Source organism: Pan paniscus, chromosome 1, assembly GCF_029289425.2.
Source record: "Pan paniscus chromosome 1, NHGRI_mPanPan1-v2.0_pri, whole genome shotgun sequence".
Taxonomy (NCBI): Eukaryota; Metazoa; Chordata; class Mammalia; order Primates; family Hominidae; genus Pan; species Pan paniscus.
In genome coordinates, this window is record NC_073249.2 from 112,896,083 (window position 1) to 112,915,434 (window position 19,352).

Sequence of the window (19,352 nt, forward strand, 5' to 3'; positions counted from 1 at the left end):
CCAACAGCAATGTTACTAGGAATAATTCAGGCTTGGTTGAAAAGATGTAATCGTTAATGTCAGCCCGCTCTGTTTTCCCTGAACCAGGAGTCTCCAGATGTCAACACAGAAGTAGCTGTTCACAATTGCTCAGTTACCTGGGGCATGGTGGGCCTTGGTCTTCTTCCTCTTCTTGGTCCTTTTTAATTCCTGCAATACATTCAGACAGGGACAGACTAAATAAGCCAATTCACCTACACCCATAACAGTCCACTGTCTAATCCCCACACAGGGATCTCAGGCTCCTCAGCATGAGAACAGGACAATGTGAGAGATATACTTCAGGAGGCCTGAAAGCTGGTCATGATATTCTTTGGTTTGCATCTCAGAACCAAGGGTGAAATATCCCCATTCTGGTAGATCGTTATCCCAAAATCATTTATCCCAAGTTTGTGCAAACAGTTATGCCTTATTGTTCCCATCAGTTCAAAGAAAATGCCCCAGATGATTTCTAGGAGGAAAACTGCAGTATTCAGCCCTGTCTCATCAAATTCCCAGCTCGTTCATGGATGCAAGAATTTCAGACACTGAAATTAGAATGAAGGAGGAAATCTACAAACCCTTGAGTCCAAATCATAGTTCTGTGAATTTTTTACATCTGCCTGGGTCCAATGTGCTGAGAGCGGGCTCAGGTTGCCACAGGCATGGCTGGAGACTAGGAATAGAGCCTTGCTCACTGACACATTTCATGTCTAGCCTTCCAACTGAGACTACAGTTTCATTACAACCTATATGCGCCCATAGGTCCTGCCTGTGGCAATGACATCTCTCGGGTCAGTAAGGGCCACTTGGAACAGGAATATCACCCCTATCTGGAAGACCAGGTGGAGGTTTTCACCTTCATAGTAAGGTACTCACTGTCCACATCAAGAGCCAAGCCAAGGTACTGTTCCTCCAATGAGTAAACAGCACTGCTGTAGGGCTGGCCTAAGTCAGGCAGTTCAAGATAACCTGAAGGAGTCGAATAACATCTATCCAGTGAGTCCTGCAAGACTTCAGGCCCTTTGTCATCCAGCAGCTCCCTGCTGAGCCTGGAAAAGTAGGAAAAAGTAAAGAATAAGCCAGGGGGGAATCAGAAACCACACAGCCCCAGCCAGATTTCATGGCTAACATAAGGAACTGTTTAAAAAGAAAAAGGACAGATCCATTAATGAGGTAATGAATTATTGCCTTTATGTTGGGATAGACCAGGGCCAGGTAGAAAAGAATGAAAGAGAAAGACAGGGAGAGGGAGAGAGAGAGAGAGGAGAAAGTGAGCTCAGCGAATTGGCCGGGTGACACACTGATGAAGGGGTCAAAGGACACTCTGAGTTAGTGCCCTCGGGACACACAGCGAACAGTGATCATGAAAAGAGTGGGCTCAATAATTTTCCATAAACTTGCTCAAGATTCCATGCAGTTGCCATACAGCCTTTGAGGTATGGCCAACCTATAGTAAGTTAGTAAATGATAAGGGGAGGAAGAAATGGAAACCTAAACATCTACTGCAATGAAAACCAACAGCAATGTCAGTAGGAGTAATTCAACCTTCGTTGAAAACATGAAATTGAACACACTCTTGTTTTCCCTGGACCTGGCATCTCCAGGTGTCAACACAGAATGAAGCATCCATAATTGCTCAAAGTTACCTGGGGCATGATGGGTCTTGGTCTTCTTCCACTTCTTGGTACTTTTCAATTTCTGCAATAAGTTCAGACATGGACAGACATATTAAGCTGGTTCTCCTACACACATAACAATCCACTGTCTAATCCTCACACAGGGACTTCAGGCTCCTCAGCATGAGAATAGGACACTGTGAGAGATATTCTTCAGGAGGCCTGAAGGCTGATCACAATAGAGATTCCTTGGTTTTTGTCCCAGAAACTGTGGGTAAAATTCCCTATTCTGGTAGATCGTTATCCCAATATCATTTGTCCCAAGTTTGTGCAAATGGTTATGCCATATTTTTCCAATCGATTTAAAGCAAATGCCCCCAAATGGTTGCTAGGAGAAAAACTGCACTATTCAGCCCTGTCTCATCAAATACTCAGATTGTTCATGGTAGCGAGGATTTTAGACGCTGAAATTAGAGTGAAGGATGAAATCTACAAGATCTACAAAATTGAGACAAAATCAGAGTTGTGTGAATTCGTCACATCTGCCCAGATCCAACATCTTGAGAGTAGGATTAGGGCGCCACAGGCATGGCCTGAGACTAGGAAGAGAGCCTTGCTCACTGACCCATCCCTTGTCTGGGCTTCCAAGTGGAACTAGAGTTTCATTCAACCTACATGTGCCTATAGGTCCTCCCTGTGGCAATGACATCTCTCAGCTCAGTAAGGGCCACTTGCAGTAGGAATATGACCCTAACCAGAAGACTCAGTGGATCCTTATCACCTTCATAGAAAGGTACTCACCATCCATGTCAACAGCTAAGCCAACACGCTGTTGCTCCAATACGTAAAAGGCACTTCTGTAGGGCTGGCATGAGTCAGTCAGTTCAAGACAACCTGAAGGAGTTGAATAACATCTATCCAGTGAGTCCTGTAAGACTTCAGGCTCTTCCACTTCCATCAGCCCGCCATTGAGCCTGGAAAAGGAGACAAAACTAAAGAAGCAGCCAGGGAAAATCAGACACCACAGAGTCTCACTAGATTTCAGAAGTAACATAAGGAAGTGGTTAGAAAAGAAAAAGGATAGATCCATTAATGAGGTAAAACAAAAAATTTATTGCCTTTATGTTGGGATAGAACAGGGCCAGGTAGAAAACAATGAAAGAGAAAGACAGAGAGACAGAGACAGAGACAGAGACAGAGAGAAAGTGAGCTAGTGAATTGGCCAGGTGACATACTGGTAAGGGAGTAAAAGGACACTCTGAGTTAGTGCCCTCATGACACACAGCAAACTGTGATCATGAAAAGAGTGAGCTCAATAGTTTTCCATAAAATATGCTCAAAATTCGATGCAGTGGCCATGAGAGTACAGCTTTTGAAGTATGGTCAACCTATGGTACCTTAGTAAATGATAAGGGGAGGAAGAAATGGAAACCTAAACATCTACTGCAATGAAAACCAACAGCAATGACAGTAGGAGTAATTCAGCCTTCGTTGAAAACGTGACATCAAACACACTCTGGTTTCCCTGAATCTGTTGCCTCCAGGTGTTAACACAGAATTAAGCATCCACAATTGCTGAAAGTTACCTGGGGCATGGTGGGTTTTGATCTTCTTCCCCTTCTTTTCTTCCCCTTCTTCTTTTCTTCTTTGATCTTCTTCCCCTTCTTTTCTTCCCCTTCCCCTTCTTTTCAATTTCTGCAATACATTCAGACATGGACAGACACATTAAGCTGATTTCCCTACACACATAACAATCCACTGTCTAATCCTCACACAGGGACCTCAGGCTCCTCAGCATAAGAATAGGACACTGTGAGAGATATATTTCAGGAGGCCTGAAGCTGGTCATGATAGAAATTCCTCAGTTTTTCTCCCAGAAACTGTGGGTGAAATGTCCCTATTCTAGTAGATCGTTATCCCAATATCATTTGTCCCAAGTTTGTGCAAACAGTTAGGCCATATTTTTCCAATCAATTTAAAGCAAATACCCTCAAATGATTTCTAGGAGAAAAACTGCAATATTTAGCCCTGTCTCATCAAATACTCAGATTGTTCATGGTTGTGAGGACTTTAGACACTGAAATTAGAGTGAAAAAGGAAATCTACAAACCCTTGAGTCAAAATCATAGTTCTCTGAATTTGTCACATCTGCCCAGGTCCAATGTCATGAGAATAGAATCAGAGTGCCACAGGTATGGCCTGAGACTAGGAAGAGAGCCATGTTCACTGACCCACCCCATGTCTGGGCTTCCAGGTAGAACTAGAGTTTCATTCAACCTACATGTGCCTATAGGTCCTCACTGCGGCAATGACATCTCTCAGCTCAGTAATGGCCACTTGGAGCAGGAATATGATCTTTATATGGAAGACTCAGTGGATCCTTATCACCTTCATAGAAAGGTACTCACCTCCCACGTCAAGAGAAAAGCCAACATGTTTTTCCTCCAATGCATAAAACGAACTTCCATAGGCCTGGCAGGAGTCAGGCTGTTCAAGACAACCTGAAGGAGTTGAATAACATCTATCCAGTGAGTCCTGCAAGACTTCAGGCTCTACTACCTCCAGCAGCTCCCTGCTGAGCCTGGAAAAGTGGGAAAAAGTAAAGAATAAGCCAGGGGAAATCAGAAACCACACAGCCCCAGCTAGATTTCATGGCTAACGTAAGGAAGAGTTTGAAAAGAAAAAGGACAGATCCATCAATGAGGTAACAAATTATTGCCTTTATGTTGGGATAGACTAGGGCCAGGTAGAAAAGGATGAAAGAGAAAGACACACACACACACACACACACACACACACACACACACACACACACACACACAGAGTGATCTCAGTGAATTCGTCAGGTGACACACTGATGAGGGAGTCAAACTACACTCTGTATTTGTGCTCTCAGGACACACAGTGAACAGTGATCATGAAAAGCATGTCCTCCATAATTTTGCATAAAATGTGCTCAAGTTTCCCTGCAGTTACCATGAGAATACAGCTTTTGAGGTATGGTCAACCTTCACTAGGTTAGTAAATGATAAGAGTACGAAGAAATGGAAACCTAAACATTTACTCTAATGAGAACCAAAAAGCAATGTAGTAGGCATAATTCAGACTTGTCTGACAAGACAAAATCATTATTTTCAGCATGTACTGTTTTCCCTGGACTTGGCATCTCCAGGTGTCAACATCAAATTAACTGTCCACAATTTCTCAGACTCACCTGGGACCTGTTGCCTCTTGGTCCTCCTTTTTCACTTGATCCCACCGATGTCCTGCAAATAAATTCAGATGGGCCCTCTTACATTAAGCAGTTCTTCCTTGCACACAGAAACATTCCTCTGTCCAATCCTAACACAGGGACATCAGTCTTGTCAGTGTGAGAACAGGAGACTTTGAGAGAAATATTCCAGTAGGCCTGAGGTCAAGTCTTGAGAAAACTGGCTTGGGTTCTTTCATGAGCCTTGGGCAAAGTTCCCCTGTTTTGGAATGTTATCTTCCCTATGTGCTCTGTCCTAGGTTTATGTACACAAATGAGCAATTTTTTCCCCAATAAATTGTAGGCAAATAGTTCTAACACCTCATAGGAGAGATACTTCAATATTAAGCTTTCTCTCATTAAATACCCAGAATTTGATAGTTTATGAGATTGTGGACACAGAGATTTGATGAAGGGGTGCAATGTACCAGCTCTTGAGTCAAAATGAAACTTGGTTCTACACAGAAGCATCAGCTATTATGGCTTTTGTGGGTGAAAAGTCAGCCATTTATCTAGAAAACATACCAGGAACATGATGGACAGATGAGCTAAAACAAGCAAACTTAGAAGACACAGAAAATGGGAATAAATTCAGTGAAACCTGGGTCACATCTTTCACTGAGAGGTAGACAAGGGTGACACTGGCCTTGGGCAGGTAAGGAACCACACAGACATGCTTTGGGAACAAAACTCATAAGGAATTTTGTAGCTGGCAAGAGACATTTAATTCAGATGAGCTGATCTGACAGACAACTCCTGGGCATGTGCTGCATAGTTTGGTGTGAGTTTGCCACACCTGCCTTGAGTTCAATGTCGTGACAGTCAGTCCAGGTTGGCACGGGCATGGCCTGAGACTGGGAAGAGAGCAAAGCTCACTGACCCACCCCATGCCTGTGCTTCAGACTCGACTCCAGAGTGATTGAAATCTACATTGATATATAGGTTCAGCCCACGGTGATGGCAAATCTCAGCCCAACAAGGGGCACAAGGCCCAAAGATTATGGGGTCTACCTGGGCCATGAACTGGAGCTTTATCACCTTCACAATGGAGTACTCACTGCCTATGTCAACAGCCATGCAGACTTGCTGTTCCTCTAATGAGTGAAATGTGCTGCTGTAAGACTGGTACGAGGCCAACATTTCAGGAGGAATTGAGAGAGTCGAATAACCTTCATCCCAGGACTCCTGGGGGACTTCCTCCTCTTCAGACTCCTGCAGATTCCTGATGAGCCAGGCAGGACAGGGATGTTAGAAGATTTAACCAACAGACATTAGACAACAAAACCTCCCAGATGATCTGATGGCAGACAGAATGGAGTGGTCACAGAAACCAAAGGCATTTTTCCTTCAAGAGAAATAAAACTATCCTTCTAAATACAGGGTGGAGGGTGACTGCTCTGGGGACAGAGCAAAAATGGGCAGCATGTGCTCAGTACATTTGCCACGGATGAGCCAACTCAGGGCACCCAGACTCTCCCTGTAAACTACCATCATGACTTGCAGCACAGAGAACTGACACAGGGCTTCAACTACTTTGCATAAATTGGGTTGAATTTTACATGCAGCATTCAAGTGAAGAGAGTTCTTGACACAGTGCAGACACAGATCTTGTGTATTAAGGGCCCCATTTTCCCAATATTTTGATATAATATATTTACTTTTTCAATTTCTTTTCTTGCAATAATACTAGCCAACATACTACCAACAAATAGGAAGAAAGCATATATACACCTCTTCCTGGATTTAAACACATGGGAGAGAAGAGGCAACACCAAGAAATCCCTGTTTGAGGGTCTGGAGTGGACTTTCAGCAAACTCCAACAGACCTGAAGCTGAGGGACCTGACTGTTAGAAGGAAAACTAACACACAGAAAGGAATAGCATCAACATCAACAAAAAAGACATCCACCCCAAAGCCCCATCTGTAGGTCGCCATCATCAAAGACCAAAAGTAGATAAAACCACAAAGGTGGGGAGAAATCAGAGCACAAAAGCTGAAAATTCCAAAAACCTGACATCCCTTCTCCTCCAAAGGATCGCAGCTCCTCGACAGCAATGGAACGAAGCAGGATGGAGAATGACTTTGATGAGCTGACAGAAGTAGGCTTCAGAAAGTCGGTAATAACAAACTTCTCTGAGCTAAAGGAGGATGTGCGAACTCATCTCAAGGAAGCTAAAAACCTTGAAAAAAGATTAGATGAATGGCTAACCAGAATGAACAGTGTAGAGAAGACCTTAAATGACATGATGGAGCTGAAAACCATGGCACGAGAACTACGTGATGCATGCACAAGCTTCAGTAGCCAATTCAATCAAGTGCAAGAAATGGTATCAGTGATTCAAGATCAAATTAGTGAAATGAAGCGAGAAGAGAAGTTTAGAGAAAAAAGAGTAAAAAGAAATGAACAAGCCTCCAATAAATATGGGACTATGTGGAAAGACCAAATCTACGTTTGATTGGTGTACTGAAAGTGACGGGGAGAATGGAACCAAGCTGGGAAACATTCTTCAGGATATTATCCAGGAGGACTCCCCCAACCTAGCAAGGAAGGCCAACATTCAAATTCAGGAAACACAGAGAACACCATAAAGATACTCCTCGAGAAGAGCAACCCCAAAACACGTAACTGTCAGATTCACCAAGGTTGAAATGAAGGAAAAAATGCTAAGGGCAGCCAGAGAGAAAGGTCGGATTACCCACAAAGGGAAGCCCATCAGACTAGCAGCAGATCTCTTGGCACAAACCCTACAAGCCAGAAGAGAGTGGGAGCAATATTCAACATTCTTTTTTTTTCGATATGTATAGTCTTCCTTTATTATTTTTTGTGTGTATGTATATATATATATATATATATATATATATATATATTTTTTTTTTTAATACTTTAAGTCTTAGGGTACATGTGCACAACGTGCAGGTTAGTTACATATGTATACATGTCCACATTGGTGTGCTTCACCCATTAACTCATCATTTAACATTAGGTATATCTCCTAATGCTACCCCTCCTCCCTCCCCCCACCCTACAACAGGCCCCAGTGTGTGATGTTCCCCTTTCTGTGTCCATGTGTTCTCATTGTTCAATTCCCACCTGTGAGTAAGAATATGCGGTATTTGGTTTTTTGTCCTTGCAATAGTTTGCTGAGAATGATGGTTTCCAGCTTCATCCATGCCCCTACAAAGGACATGAACTCATCATTTTTTATAGCTGCATAGTATTCCATGGTGTATAAGTGCCACATTTTCTTAATCCAGTCTATCATTGCTGGATATTTGGCTTGGTTCCAAGTCTTTGCTATTGTGAATAGTGCCGCAATAAACATATGTGTGCATGTGTCTTTACAGCAGCATGATTTATAATCCTTTGGGTATACACCCACTAATGGGATGGCTGGGTCAAATGGTATTTCTAGTTCTAGATCCCTGAGGAATTGCCACACTGCCTTCCACAATCGTTGAACTAGTTTACAGTCCCACCAACAGTGTAAAAGTTTTCCTATTTCTCCACATCCTCTCCAGCATCTTCAACATTCTTAAAGAAAAGAATTTTCAACCCAGAATTTCATATCCAGCCAAACAAAGCTTCATAAGTGAAGGAGAAATAAATCCTTTACAGAGAAGCAAATGCTGAGAGATTTTGTCACCACCAGGCCTGCCTTACAAGAGCTCCTAAAGGAAGCACTAAACATGGAAAGGAACAACTGGTACCAGCCACTGCAAAAACATGCCAAACTGTAAAGACCATTGACTAGGAAGAAACTGCATCAACTAACGGGCGAAATAACCAGCTAACATCATAACGACAGGATCAAATTCACACATAACAATATTAACCTTAAATGTAAATGGGCTAAATGCCCCAGTTAAAAAAACACAGAATGGCAAATTGGATAAAGAGTCAAGACCCATCAGTGTGCTGTACTCAGGAAACCCATCTCACATGCAGAGACACACATAGGCTCAAAATAAAGGGATGGAGAAGATCTACCAAGCAAATGGAAAACAAAAAAAGGCAGGGGTTGCAATCCTAGTCTCTGATAAAACAGACTTTAAACCAACAAAGATCAAAAGAGACAAAGAAGGCCACTACATAATGGTAAAGGGATCAATTCAACAAGAAGAGTTAACTATCCTAAATATATATGCACCCTATACAGGAGCACCCAGATTCATAAAGCAAGTCCTGAGAGACCTACAAAGAGATTTAGACTCCACACAATCATCATGGGAGACTTTAACGCCCCACTGTCAATATTAGACAGATCAATGAGACAGAAGCTTAACAAGGATATCCAGGACTTGAACTCAGCTCTCCACCAAGCAGACCTAAAAGACATCTACAGAACTCTCCACCCCAAATCAACAGAATATACATTCTTCTCAGCACCACATCACACTTATTCCAAAATTGACCACATAGTTGGAGGTAAAGCACTCGTTAGCAAATGTAAAAGAATGGAAATCACAACAAACTGTCAGACCACAGTGCAATCAAATTAGAACTCAGGATTAAGAAACTCACTCAAAACCGCACAACTACATGGAAACTGAACAACCTGCTCCTGAATGACTACTGGGAAAATAACAAAATGAAGGCAGAGATAAAGATGTTCTTTGAAACCAATGAGAACAAAGACACAACATACCAGAATCTCTGGGACACATTTAAAACAATGTGTAGAGGGAAAATTATAGCACTAAATGCCCACAAGAGAAAGCAGAAAAGATCTAAAACTGACACCCTAACATCACAATTAAAATAACTAGAGAAGCAAAGCAAACAAATTCAAAAGCTAGCAGAAGACAAGAAGTAACTAAGATCAGAGCAGAACTAAAGGAGATAGAGACACAAAAAACCCTTCAAAAAATCAATGAATCCAGGGCTGGTTTTTTGAAAAGATCAACAAGAAATCCCTGTTTGGCTAGTTCACTTGGCTCATCTGATAGCAAGTTCCTATCTTGAGAGGACTATGAAATTAAAACCAATACAAGTGCCACAAATAACATACAACATTGTAAATCAGCACAATTTGTAGCTGGGTGAATGGAAGAAATAGTTCTATTCATCACTTCCTCATTTTCCCTAAATCTACAATCTCCAGATGTCACTACTGAATTAACAGCCAACAATTCCACAATATTACCTGGGAGACACTGGCCCTCTTTCTTCCTCTTCCTCATCATCACTTTCATTTTCTGTAAATAAATTCAGAGAAGCAGGTCACATTAAGCAATTCATACTTCACATATGAACAAATCACTGTCCAGTCATAGCACAAGGACATAACTATTCTCAGTGCAAGAATAAGGATTCTGACAGGAATATTCTAGGGTGTCCTAGATTAACTTTGGTGAGAATTAGATGACCCTGCTTTCCAGACCCACAGGCCAAAATCTCCCTCCACGTGTAGACCATAATGCCATATTCCCTGCCTGAGTCAAAGTTAAACAAAAATTTTTCCCCAAAAAAATCTCCAAAAATTGGTCAAACAATTTTCTAAGAGTGTTGTTGCAATACGGACTTATATCACCAGGTAACATGGACATTAAATGTTTACAGGCATCTATACATGAAACACGACTGATAGATAAATTTGAACAACTCTTGCTTTAAAAAGAATCTGTGATTTGGGAGGCCAAGACAGGTGAATCATTTGAGGTCATGAGTTCAGGACTACCCTGGCCAATAAGGGGAAACCCTGTCTCTACTAAAAATACAAAAATTAGCCAGATGTGATGTTGTGCACCTGTGGTCCCAGCAACTCAGGAGGCTGAGGCAGGAGAATCACTTGAATCTGGGAGGCAGAGGTTGCACCAAGCCAAGATGGTGCCACTGAACTCCAGCCTGGGTGACAGAGCAAGACTCCATCGCAAAAAAAAAAAAAAAACAAAACAAAAATCCACGATGCTACAAAGAAACATTGGATCAGCCATTGCATTGACAGGGTGGAAAACCAGGGTCCAGCCTTGCTTTATGGAAATATATCAGCAAAGTAAAGAAGAAGTTTCCGTCCTGATTTCAGGGTGACTGTGCAGCTAAGCAAGCTGACTTAAAGGAGATCCAGATGAAAGCTGAGAGCAGTGAAGCCTGGGGAACAATATTTCCAAATACAAAGGCAAGGCTGCCAGCTTCCTTAAACAGGCATAGAAACTCCATGGACATTGTTCAGGGACAGATGACTTAATCACAGATGACAAGAGATACTGAATTGAAGCTAGGAGGCCTGACAGATACTGCCTGTGCACCTCCTGCACTCAGGTGACTATGAGATTGTCACACTTGCCTGGGGTTGAGTAACTTGATACTGGGGACCGGCAGACAAAGACATGATATTAGCTGAGAAGGACAAAAAAACTCCCTGATATCTGTTTAGAAACCCATCATAGTTTTTTATTCAAATGAATTTGTGCTTATAGAGCCTGTCTTCAGAGTTTATCTTCCTCAGCCTAGAGAGAGGTATGAGACACAAGGAAAACAGAGGCTACCTGGAATAATGTGTACAGCAACCTCCCATTCAACATGAGAGGATGAGCCAATGAGAGTTGAGTCGACTTTGTCTTCCTCAAATGTGATTTTGGTTTTCCTATGTGGCTGGTTGGAGTCATAAGGGCCATGGCTATTTGAACAAGTGATGGCACATTCCTCCAGTGAGTCCTCAGGGACTTCTTTTTCTTCAGCCTTCTGCATATCCCTGATGAGCCAGGTGGGACAGAGATGACAGAAGATTAAACACAGAGGGATTGGACCTCAGGGAGTCCTAGCTGGTTTTGACAGGTGGCATTAAGAGAGTGGTCCCAGAAAGCAAAATGGAGTTTCCCATTAAGAGGGAACATGCAATCCTGTTCTCTCTGCAACAAAGCATGGCTGCCATGGGAAACAGAGAGGAAGAGAGCAGCTGGTGTTCACTGCACTGGACAGATAGGAGCTGAGGAGGATGAAGACTCAGCTATCCCTGTACGGTGCAGACATGACACTCGGCACACATAGAGAAACATGACAGCTGCCGCACCCTGTGTCTAAGCTGGGTTATATTTCACATACTGTGGCCAAGCGAATGCGGGTTTTTGGCCCATCATAGATGCCAGAGAGGGTGTGCCTCCTAGATATTCCTCATATGTTACCATCCATTAATTGTTCCTGAGTATTCAGTGTCACCTGGGGGCAGACGATTTCTGTACTTTCTCAGCCACCTCAACTTGAACATCTTCATCGTCATCGTTGTCATTTTCTGTAAATACAGAAGTGTTCATTTAGATATTTCCCACTTCACAGTCTGCAAGCATAGTCAGCCCAATGTGCAACAGAGACATGAACATCTAGGCATGGGTCACCGTTCAACTGAAAACTCTCATGTTTTATCTTTAACAGAATGCCCTGGCATGGTTTCCTGATCCATCAGGCAAGGCATTTCTGATGTGGAGGGCCACCATCAAGATGTGGTCAAATATTGAAAAGACCTTTTGCTTCCCATATCACTGGAGGCTTGTGCAGCCTCTCTCTGGACTTTGGCAGCTGTCTCCCCCATCCTGCCACAGATCTGATTCCCAGGAACAGGCTTGGTGTCCTGTCAGAGTTCGCATTTCAAACCTCATTCTTTCTCTTAGGAGAGGACAAACTTGTCCCACAGTCCTCTATGCATCAGAAGATTTCAAGCCTCCAAGTGGCTTCTGCTGTGTTATTCAGGGACATTCTATCCATGGGGAGTGATCCAGTCTGAAGCACTTCCTACCACAAAACGCCCCCACATCAAGTGCCTTCTCCAACATCACACGGCGAGGGGCTTCATCTCATTTTGGAAAGCAGTTGTAAGTGTTCCCGCATTTGAATGCTTCAGACCCTTGCAAGAGACAATTTGTCTGCCACGGAGAGAGAGAAACTCAGGAAGGACAAGTCATTCACTCTCTGACAGTTACTAAGAACATTGCCGAAAAGACAGCCTGGGAACCTTCATTCTTAGCCCAGAGCTCTTTTCACTCTAACAAGCCTGTTCCCATCGCAGGCTCCTTCCTGTCCTTTAAAACTAGATAGATGCTGCCTCTTGCTCCAAAGACCACCTTCCATCAAGGGAGGAGGGACACTTGCAATACTGTGACCTCCAAACCCATGGGTTTCCCATCTCTGTTCTTACCCAGGAAGTCCTGGTCATGTCATGGCCACATAGGTGTAGCAGAAAAAAACCCCACTGATACAACTGTCATTGTGAAAGTATGGAGGTCTGGAGCCTCTCATAAGCCTGGGGTTTTGGGTCATCAGGGCCTATGGCCACCTTACCTGGGCTGAGCTTTTGGACAAGTTGCTGTGCCAGTCTACACCCCTCAGCCAGCTGTTCTTGGAGGTCCTGCCCCTGGGACTTGTCCGGCTCATCCGGAGTGAGGAGGGCCTGGAGATGCTCATTCAATGAGCGGGCGGCATCTCTCCCTTCCCGTAACTTCTCCTTTAACTGGGTCAGCTCTCGTTCCTGAGAGTGAACCAGGACTTTATATTGCCTAAGGCGAGACGGTAGAGAAAACTTAAGAGTAGAAAGGGTTGAGTGATCCGTTCAAATATTGCAACAGAGACTTCTGAGACAATGTCCTCAAGGAGACCTTCAAGCAGAAGGTCAGCACATGTTGAAAGGAATGTCTGTGGCCAAGAGAAAGAATAGAAAATGGTTTACAGGCTTCCTCTGTATCAGAGAGGGCTCCTGCAAGATCCTCGATGATGTTCCATTCATCTTTCCCTTCTGTAAACAAAAGTAGGTGTCTTCCTAATTCCGTTTCAAAAAGACATCCTTTCAGTTCCTCACTCTGGCCATGGACATTTCCATGTGAAAATACACATAGTGCATCTGGCGGCCACTAGATACAAAGCCATGTACAGAAATGAGGCCAGATGCAGATGGGGCGAATTGAAAAGACGAAAGAAGAAAAGAATGACAGGGTCGAGAAGGCAACATTGATTGAGTGAAAGAATGAGAAGCCGCAGTCAGTCAGGAGGTGATTCTCACTCAGGGTAAGTGGGGTGGTGACGGCACACCATTTTGAGTATACTGAATGCTGCTGTGTGGTTCACACTCCTCTGGTTAATTTTGTGTTATGTAAATTTCACATCAACAATTACTTGTTTGAAAAAGAGAAAACAAGGCTCTGAGAAACAACTGCAACCCATACATTTTTATTATACTTCTTCTCTGCTTGATAAATACTTGTGTGTTGCGAGCCTGCCATGGCAATTCCTGCCCTTCCCCTGGCCCAGCTTCGTTCTTACTTCTCCCCACCGAGCTGTTGTACTTCAGAGATTTACACACCTGCCCCCCTGCCTGCCCCCATGGGGTCCCCTCACCTGAGCTCCTCAGCTTGCTTGAGCTGCTCCGCAAGCTTCTCCTCCTTGAACTGTCGTCGCTCATTCCTCAGCATAGATTTTATGAGGTCTTCGCACTCTTCATATTCTGAGAAAAGACAGACACGCCTGCCTCAGTGGAAGGCTGGACATGCTGCTGTGGTCATTGCCTACAGGGCAGGAGCCAGGTCCATCCCAAGGACAAAACTCTCCCCAGTACCAGGGTCTAGACAGGGATTTCCACATCTTTACTCTTCAGTCTCCTGACTTTCTGGCATCTGATCCTCCAAAATTTAGAGATGAAGAAAGAGAACCTCAAGGGCACATCAAGGAAGCTGACAAGATGATTCAACCACAACGAAGTGGAGTCAGAATTCACAGTCCCTGAGGTCTGACTCTGAATGCGGGGCCACTTTCCCAAGCCTTGCAGCCTCTCCTCTAAAACACTGCACTGGGGCACGAGTAGTGATTTCTTGTACAGTCGGGAAGGCCCCTAGGACTATGGGACTGATGGTTTCCCTTTTACTGGGAATTTCAAGGACAAGTATGCGAAAGATTTTTAAAATCTTTGATTTTTAAATCATATCTTCAGTTATGATTTTAAGAATCATATCTGAAGCATAAAGAGTGACACATAACACCATAAGGCCATGAAGGAAATATGCCCAAATGCTAATAAAATTTGTGTTAATTTAGAAACAGCAGAATGAAGAACTAATAGATAGTGTTTACTCTGTGCCAACAAATGTTCTAGGAGATTGACAAGAAATAGCTCATGTAATTCACTGCAGCGATTTACAGAGGTAGGTATTACTGTAGTACCCTCTGAACAGGTGAGGTAACTGAGGGACAGACAAGACAAGCAACTTGGATGGAGCCCAGGAGACAGGCCCACGGTCCCTGCTCTGTACACTGCACTGCTATCTCCACGCATTCTCGGGTGCGATCTTTCTTCCTCTTTAGCAACAAGACTCTGTGCCCCAGGAAGCAGGACTTCACTCTCACCAAGCTACTCTCTGCTTTTTATTCTTATTTTTATTTATCATTATTATTATTATTATTATTATTTTTTTTTTTTACCTGTCTTGCCCTGTCGCCCAGGCTGGAGTGCAATGGCAAAATCTTGGCTCACTGCAACCTCAGCCTCCTGGGTTCAAAGGATTCTCCTGCCTCAGCCTCCTGAGCAGGGGTGATTACAGTCACCTGCCACCACGCCCATCTACTTTTTGTATTTTTAGTGGAGATGGGGTTTCTCCATGTTGCCCAGGCTGGTCTCAAACTCCTGACCTCATGATCTGCCCGCCTCAGCCTCCCAAAGTGCTGGGATTACAGGAGTGAGCCACCATGCACGGCCCCTACTCCCTGCTCTTGATGCTGTCACTTATAGACAGCACAGGTTCTATTAGGAGTAGACTCCTCTTGAAGCCCCTCAGAGCAGGTACTGGCTACTATCACCAAGTTTCCCTCAGAGTCACTAGAACAGAGCTTTGCCTGTTGGGCCTCAACAGAAACTTGAACTGAATAAAAGTTCACTAGTCTCAGACATTTAGAACAACAGACTAGATGTTATTTGTCTGCAGGATCTTATATGGTACAGAGAGGATTCTTGAAAACACGATTGAGCCTCTTGGAGAAAACAGGTCATTCTGTGCCTGTGTCAGAAATCAATAAATGGCAGTTTAACTCTAGTCCCACCCCTACCTGATTGCAAACATGGAAAGTTGCTAAATACTTTGGTACCTCTGTCTTCCAACTTTGACAAAATGTTAAAATACCCATTTCTGTTTTCCTAGAAGTATGGGGAAGATGACATTATTTTTGATGGAGAGAGCACTTAGTTTCTCAGAGAGAAGACAGGACGTCGTTCATCACTTTCGTGATGGTGAGCCTATAGATCTTACTGTATTTCTTCTGTCCGTTGGCCAGGAAGCCGGCCAGTTGAGTTACAAAACATTTCTCTTGGAGGCTTCTGAACTGCTGTTTCTTCTCTGCCAGCTGGGGGCGCAATTTCTCATTGATTTCTAGAATGTTCATCTCTGCCTTCTCGCTGGACAAAGGGCCGGCTGATACCACCATGCTGACGTTTGTGGCAGAAGAGGTGGGGCCAGGGACTGGGGAGAAGAAAGGCAAGCACATGATGGGTTAAAAACTGGTGAAATCAAATAGGCTTAATCAGGACTGAGGGATGTCACTGGCAGCCTTGTCTACTTATTTGAAGATGTTGTTTCCCTGGTTTCACTCTTGTCATCTCCAGTCTTGATCTCCTTTAAGTCAACTTGTCTTAGCTATGCAGTCACCTTGAAACCAAGACATAAACACTTCTACACTTTTCTTGCTTATACGTTTCTATAAAGCAAGGCTTGGCCCTGAGATTTTTACCCCATGAGTGGCCAATGTTTCCGTGTAGCACAAAAGATTTCATTTTGCTTTTTTAATTTTTTTCTTTTTTTCTTTTTTTGTTTTTGGTTTGAGACGGAGTCTCACTCTGTCGCGCAGGCTGCAGTGCAGAGGCACAATCTCAGCTCACTGCCACCTCTGCCTCCCGGGTTCAAGCGATTCTCATCCCTCAGCCTGCCAAGCATCTGGGATTACAAGCGCCAAGTAACATGCCAGCTAATTTTTGTATTTTTAGTAGAGATGGGGTTTTGCCATCTTGGACAGGCTGGTTTCGAACTCGTGACCTCAGGTGTTCCGCCTACCTCAGCCTCCCAAAGTGCTGGGATTAAGATGTGAGCCAGCGCCCCTGGTCAGAGACTTACTTTTTTTTTTTTTTTTTTTTTTGAGATGGAGTCTCGCTCTGTCTCCCAGGCTGGAGTGCAGTGGCACAATCTCGGCTCACTGCAAGCTCCGGTTCCTGGGTTCATGCCATTCTCCTGCCTCAGCCTCCCGAGTAGCTGGGACTACAGGCGCCCACCACCGCGCCCAGCTATTTTTTTTTTTTTTTTTTTTTTTTTTTGTATTTTTAGTAAAGACGGGGTTTCACCGTGTTAGCCAGGACGGTCTCGATCTCCTGACCTCGTGATCCACCCGCCCCGGCCTCCCAAAGTGCTGGGATTACATGTGTGAGCCACCGCGCCAGGCCGAGACTTCTTATTAATAGCTAAGACGAGCCAATGAAAAGGAGAGAGAGTCTAGCCTGAGAGGAGTGAACGAGGGTGGGAGGATCGTCTCAGCCGATCCTCCCACCTAAGTCTCCTGAGCAGTTGGGACTATAGGCATGCAGCACCATGCCTGCCTAATTTTTTGTATTCTTTGTAAAGATGGGTTTCACCATATTGTCCAGGCTGGTCTTCAACTCCTGAACTCAAGTCATCCTCCCACTCGGGCCTTCCAAAGTGCTGTGATTATATGTGTGAGTCACAGCACCTAGCTCCATCCTAGTTTCTGACTAAAACAATAACAATATGTGTATATACAGCCTGTCCTCAGAATTGATCTTCCATAGCCTAGACAGAGGTATGAGACACAAGGAAAATAGAGGCTACCTGGGAGAATGTTTAGAGCATCCTGACATTCACCATGAGAGGATTCTCTGTCTACAACCAGAGGTGAGTTGACTTCGTCTTCCTCAAATGTGATTTTGATGTTCTTGTGAGGCTGGTTGGAGTCACAAGGGCCGTGGCTATTTGAACAAGTGATGGCACATTCCTCCAGTGAGTCCTCAGGGACTTTGCTCTCTTCAGCCTTCTGCACCTCCCTGATGAGCCAGGTGGGACAGAGATGACAGAAGATTAAACACAGAGGGATTGGACCCCAGGGAGTCCTAGCTGGTTTTGACAGGCGGCATTAAGAGAGTGGTCCCAGAAAGCAAAATGGAGGTTCCCTTAAAGAGGGAACAGGCAATCCTCTTCTCTCTGCAACAGAGCATGGCTGCCATGGGAGCCAGAGAGGAAGAGAGCAGCTGGTGTTCAGTGCACTGGACAGATAGGAGCTGAGGAGGATGAAGACTCAGCTATCCCTGTATGGTACAGACATGACACTTGGCACACACAGAGAAACACGACAGCTGCCGCACCCTGTGTCTAAGCTGGATTCAATTTCACATACTGTGGCCAAGGGGATGCGGGCTTTTGGCCCACCATAGATGCCAGAGAGGGTGTGCCTCCTAGACATTTTCATGTGTTACCACCCATTACTTGCTCCTGAGTATTCAGTGTTACCTGGGGGGAGATGATTTCTGCACTTTCTCAGCCTCCTCAACTTGAACATCTTCGTCATTTTCTATAAATACAAAATGTTCGTTCAGATATTTCCCACTTCACATTCCGCAAGCACAGTCAGCCCAACGTGCACAGAGACATGAACATCTACGTATGGTTCAGCATTGTACTGAAAACTCTCATGTTTTATCTTTCACAAAATGCCCTGGCATGGTTTCCTGATCCATCGGGCAATGCATTTCTGATGTGGAGGGCCACCATCAAGATGTGGCCAAATACTGAAAAGACCTTTTGCTTCCCATATCACTGGAGGCTTGCGCAGCCTCTCTCTGGACTTTGGCAGCTGTCTCCCCCATCCTGCCACAGATCTGATTCCCAGGAACAGGCTTGGTGTCCTGTCACAGTTCGCATTTCAAACCTCATTCTTTCTCTTAGGAGAGGACAAACTTGTCCCACAGTCCTCTATGCGTCATGAGACTGCACAGGCCCTCCATGTGGCTTCTGCTGTGTTATTCAGGGACATTCTATCCATGGGGAGTGCTCCAGTCTGAAGCACTTCCTACCACCAAATGCCCCCACATCGAGTGCCTTCTCCAACACCACATGGAGAGGGGCTTCATCTCATTTTGAAAAGCATTGGTAAGTGTTCCCATGTTTGGATGCTTCAGACCCTTGCAAGAGACAATTTGTCTGCCTTTGCACATGGAGAGAGAGGAACTCTGGAAAGATAAATCACTCACTCACCGACACTTACTAAGAACATTGCCAAAAAGACAGCCTGGGAACCTTCATTCTTAGCCCAGAGCTCTATTCACTCCAACAAGCGCCCTCCCATCACAGCCTCCTTCCTGTCCTTTAAAACTAGATAGATGCTGCCTCTTGCTCCAAAGACCACCTTCCATCAAGGAAGGAGGGACACTTGCAATACTGTGACCTCCAAACCCATGGGTTTCCCATCTCTGTTCTTACCCAGGAAGTCCTGGTC

General features: G+C 44.3%; 1 protein-coding gene across 1 annotated transcript in view; it reads right to left on the reverse strand.

The window, feature by feature from the left end:
• NBPF8 (NBPF member 8) overlaps nt 1-19,352 on the reverse strand; it is a 64,350-nt gene that overhangs the window by 3,838 nt on the left and 41,160 nt on the right. Inside the window, exons 34-49 of the mRNA XM_055102543.2 lie at nt 18,368-18,428; nt 17,693-17,904; nt 16,109-16,318; nt 14,211-14,316; nt 13,161-13,375; nt 12,045-12,117; nt 11,375-11,580; nt 10,033-10,084; nt 5,946-6,109; nt 4,852-4,903; nt 4,046-4,218; nt 3,224-3,332; nt 2,439-2,611; nt 1,668-1,719; nt 898-1,070; nt 138-189 (exon numbers count right to left, since the gene is read on the reverse strand). Of these exons, the coding sequence (XP_054958518.2) occupies nt 138-189; nt 898-1,070; nt 1,668-1,719; nt 2,439-2,611; nt 3,224-3,332; nt 4,046-4,218; nt 4,852-4,903; nt 5,946-6,109; nt 10,033-10,084; nt 11,375-11,580; nt 12,045-12,117; nt 13,161-13,375; nt 14,211-14,316; nt 16,109-16,318; nt 17,693-17,904; nt 18,368-18,428 (2,083 nt within the window). The remainder of the gene's footprint in view (nt 1-137; nt 190-897; nt 1,071-1,667; nt 1,720-2,438; nt 2,612-3,223; nt 3,333-4,045; nt 4,219-4,851; nt 4,904-5,945; nt 6,110-10,032; nt 10,085-11,374; nt 11,581-12,044; nt 12,118-13,160; nt 13,376-14,210; nt 14,317-16,108; nt 16,319-17,692; nt 17,905-18,367; nt 18,429-19,352) is intronic.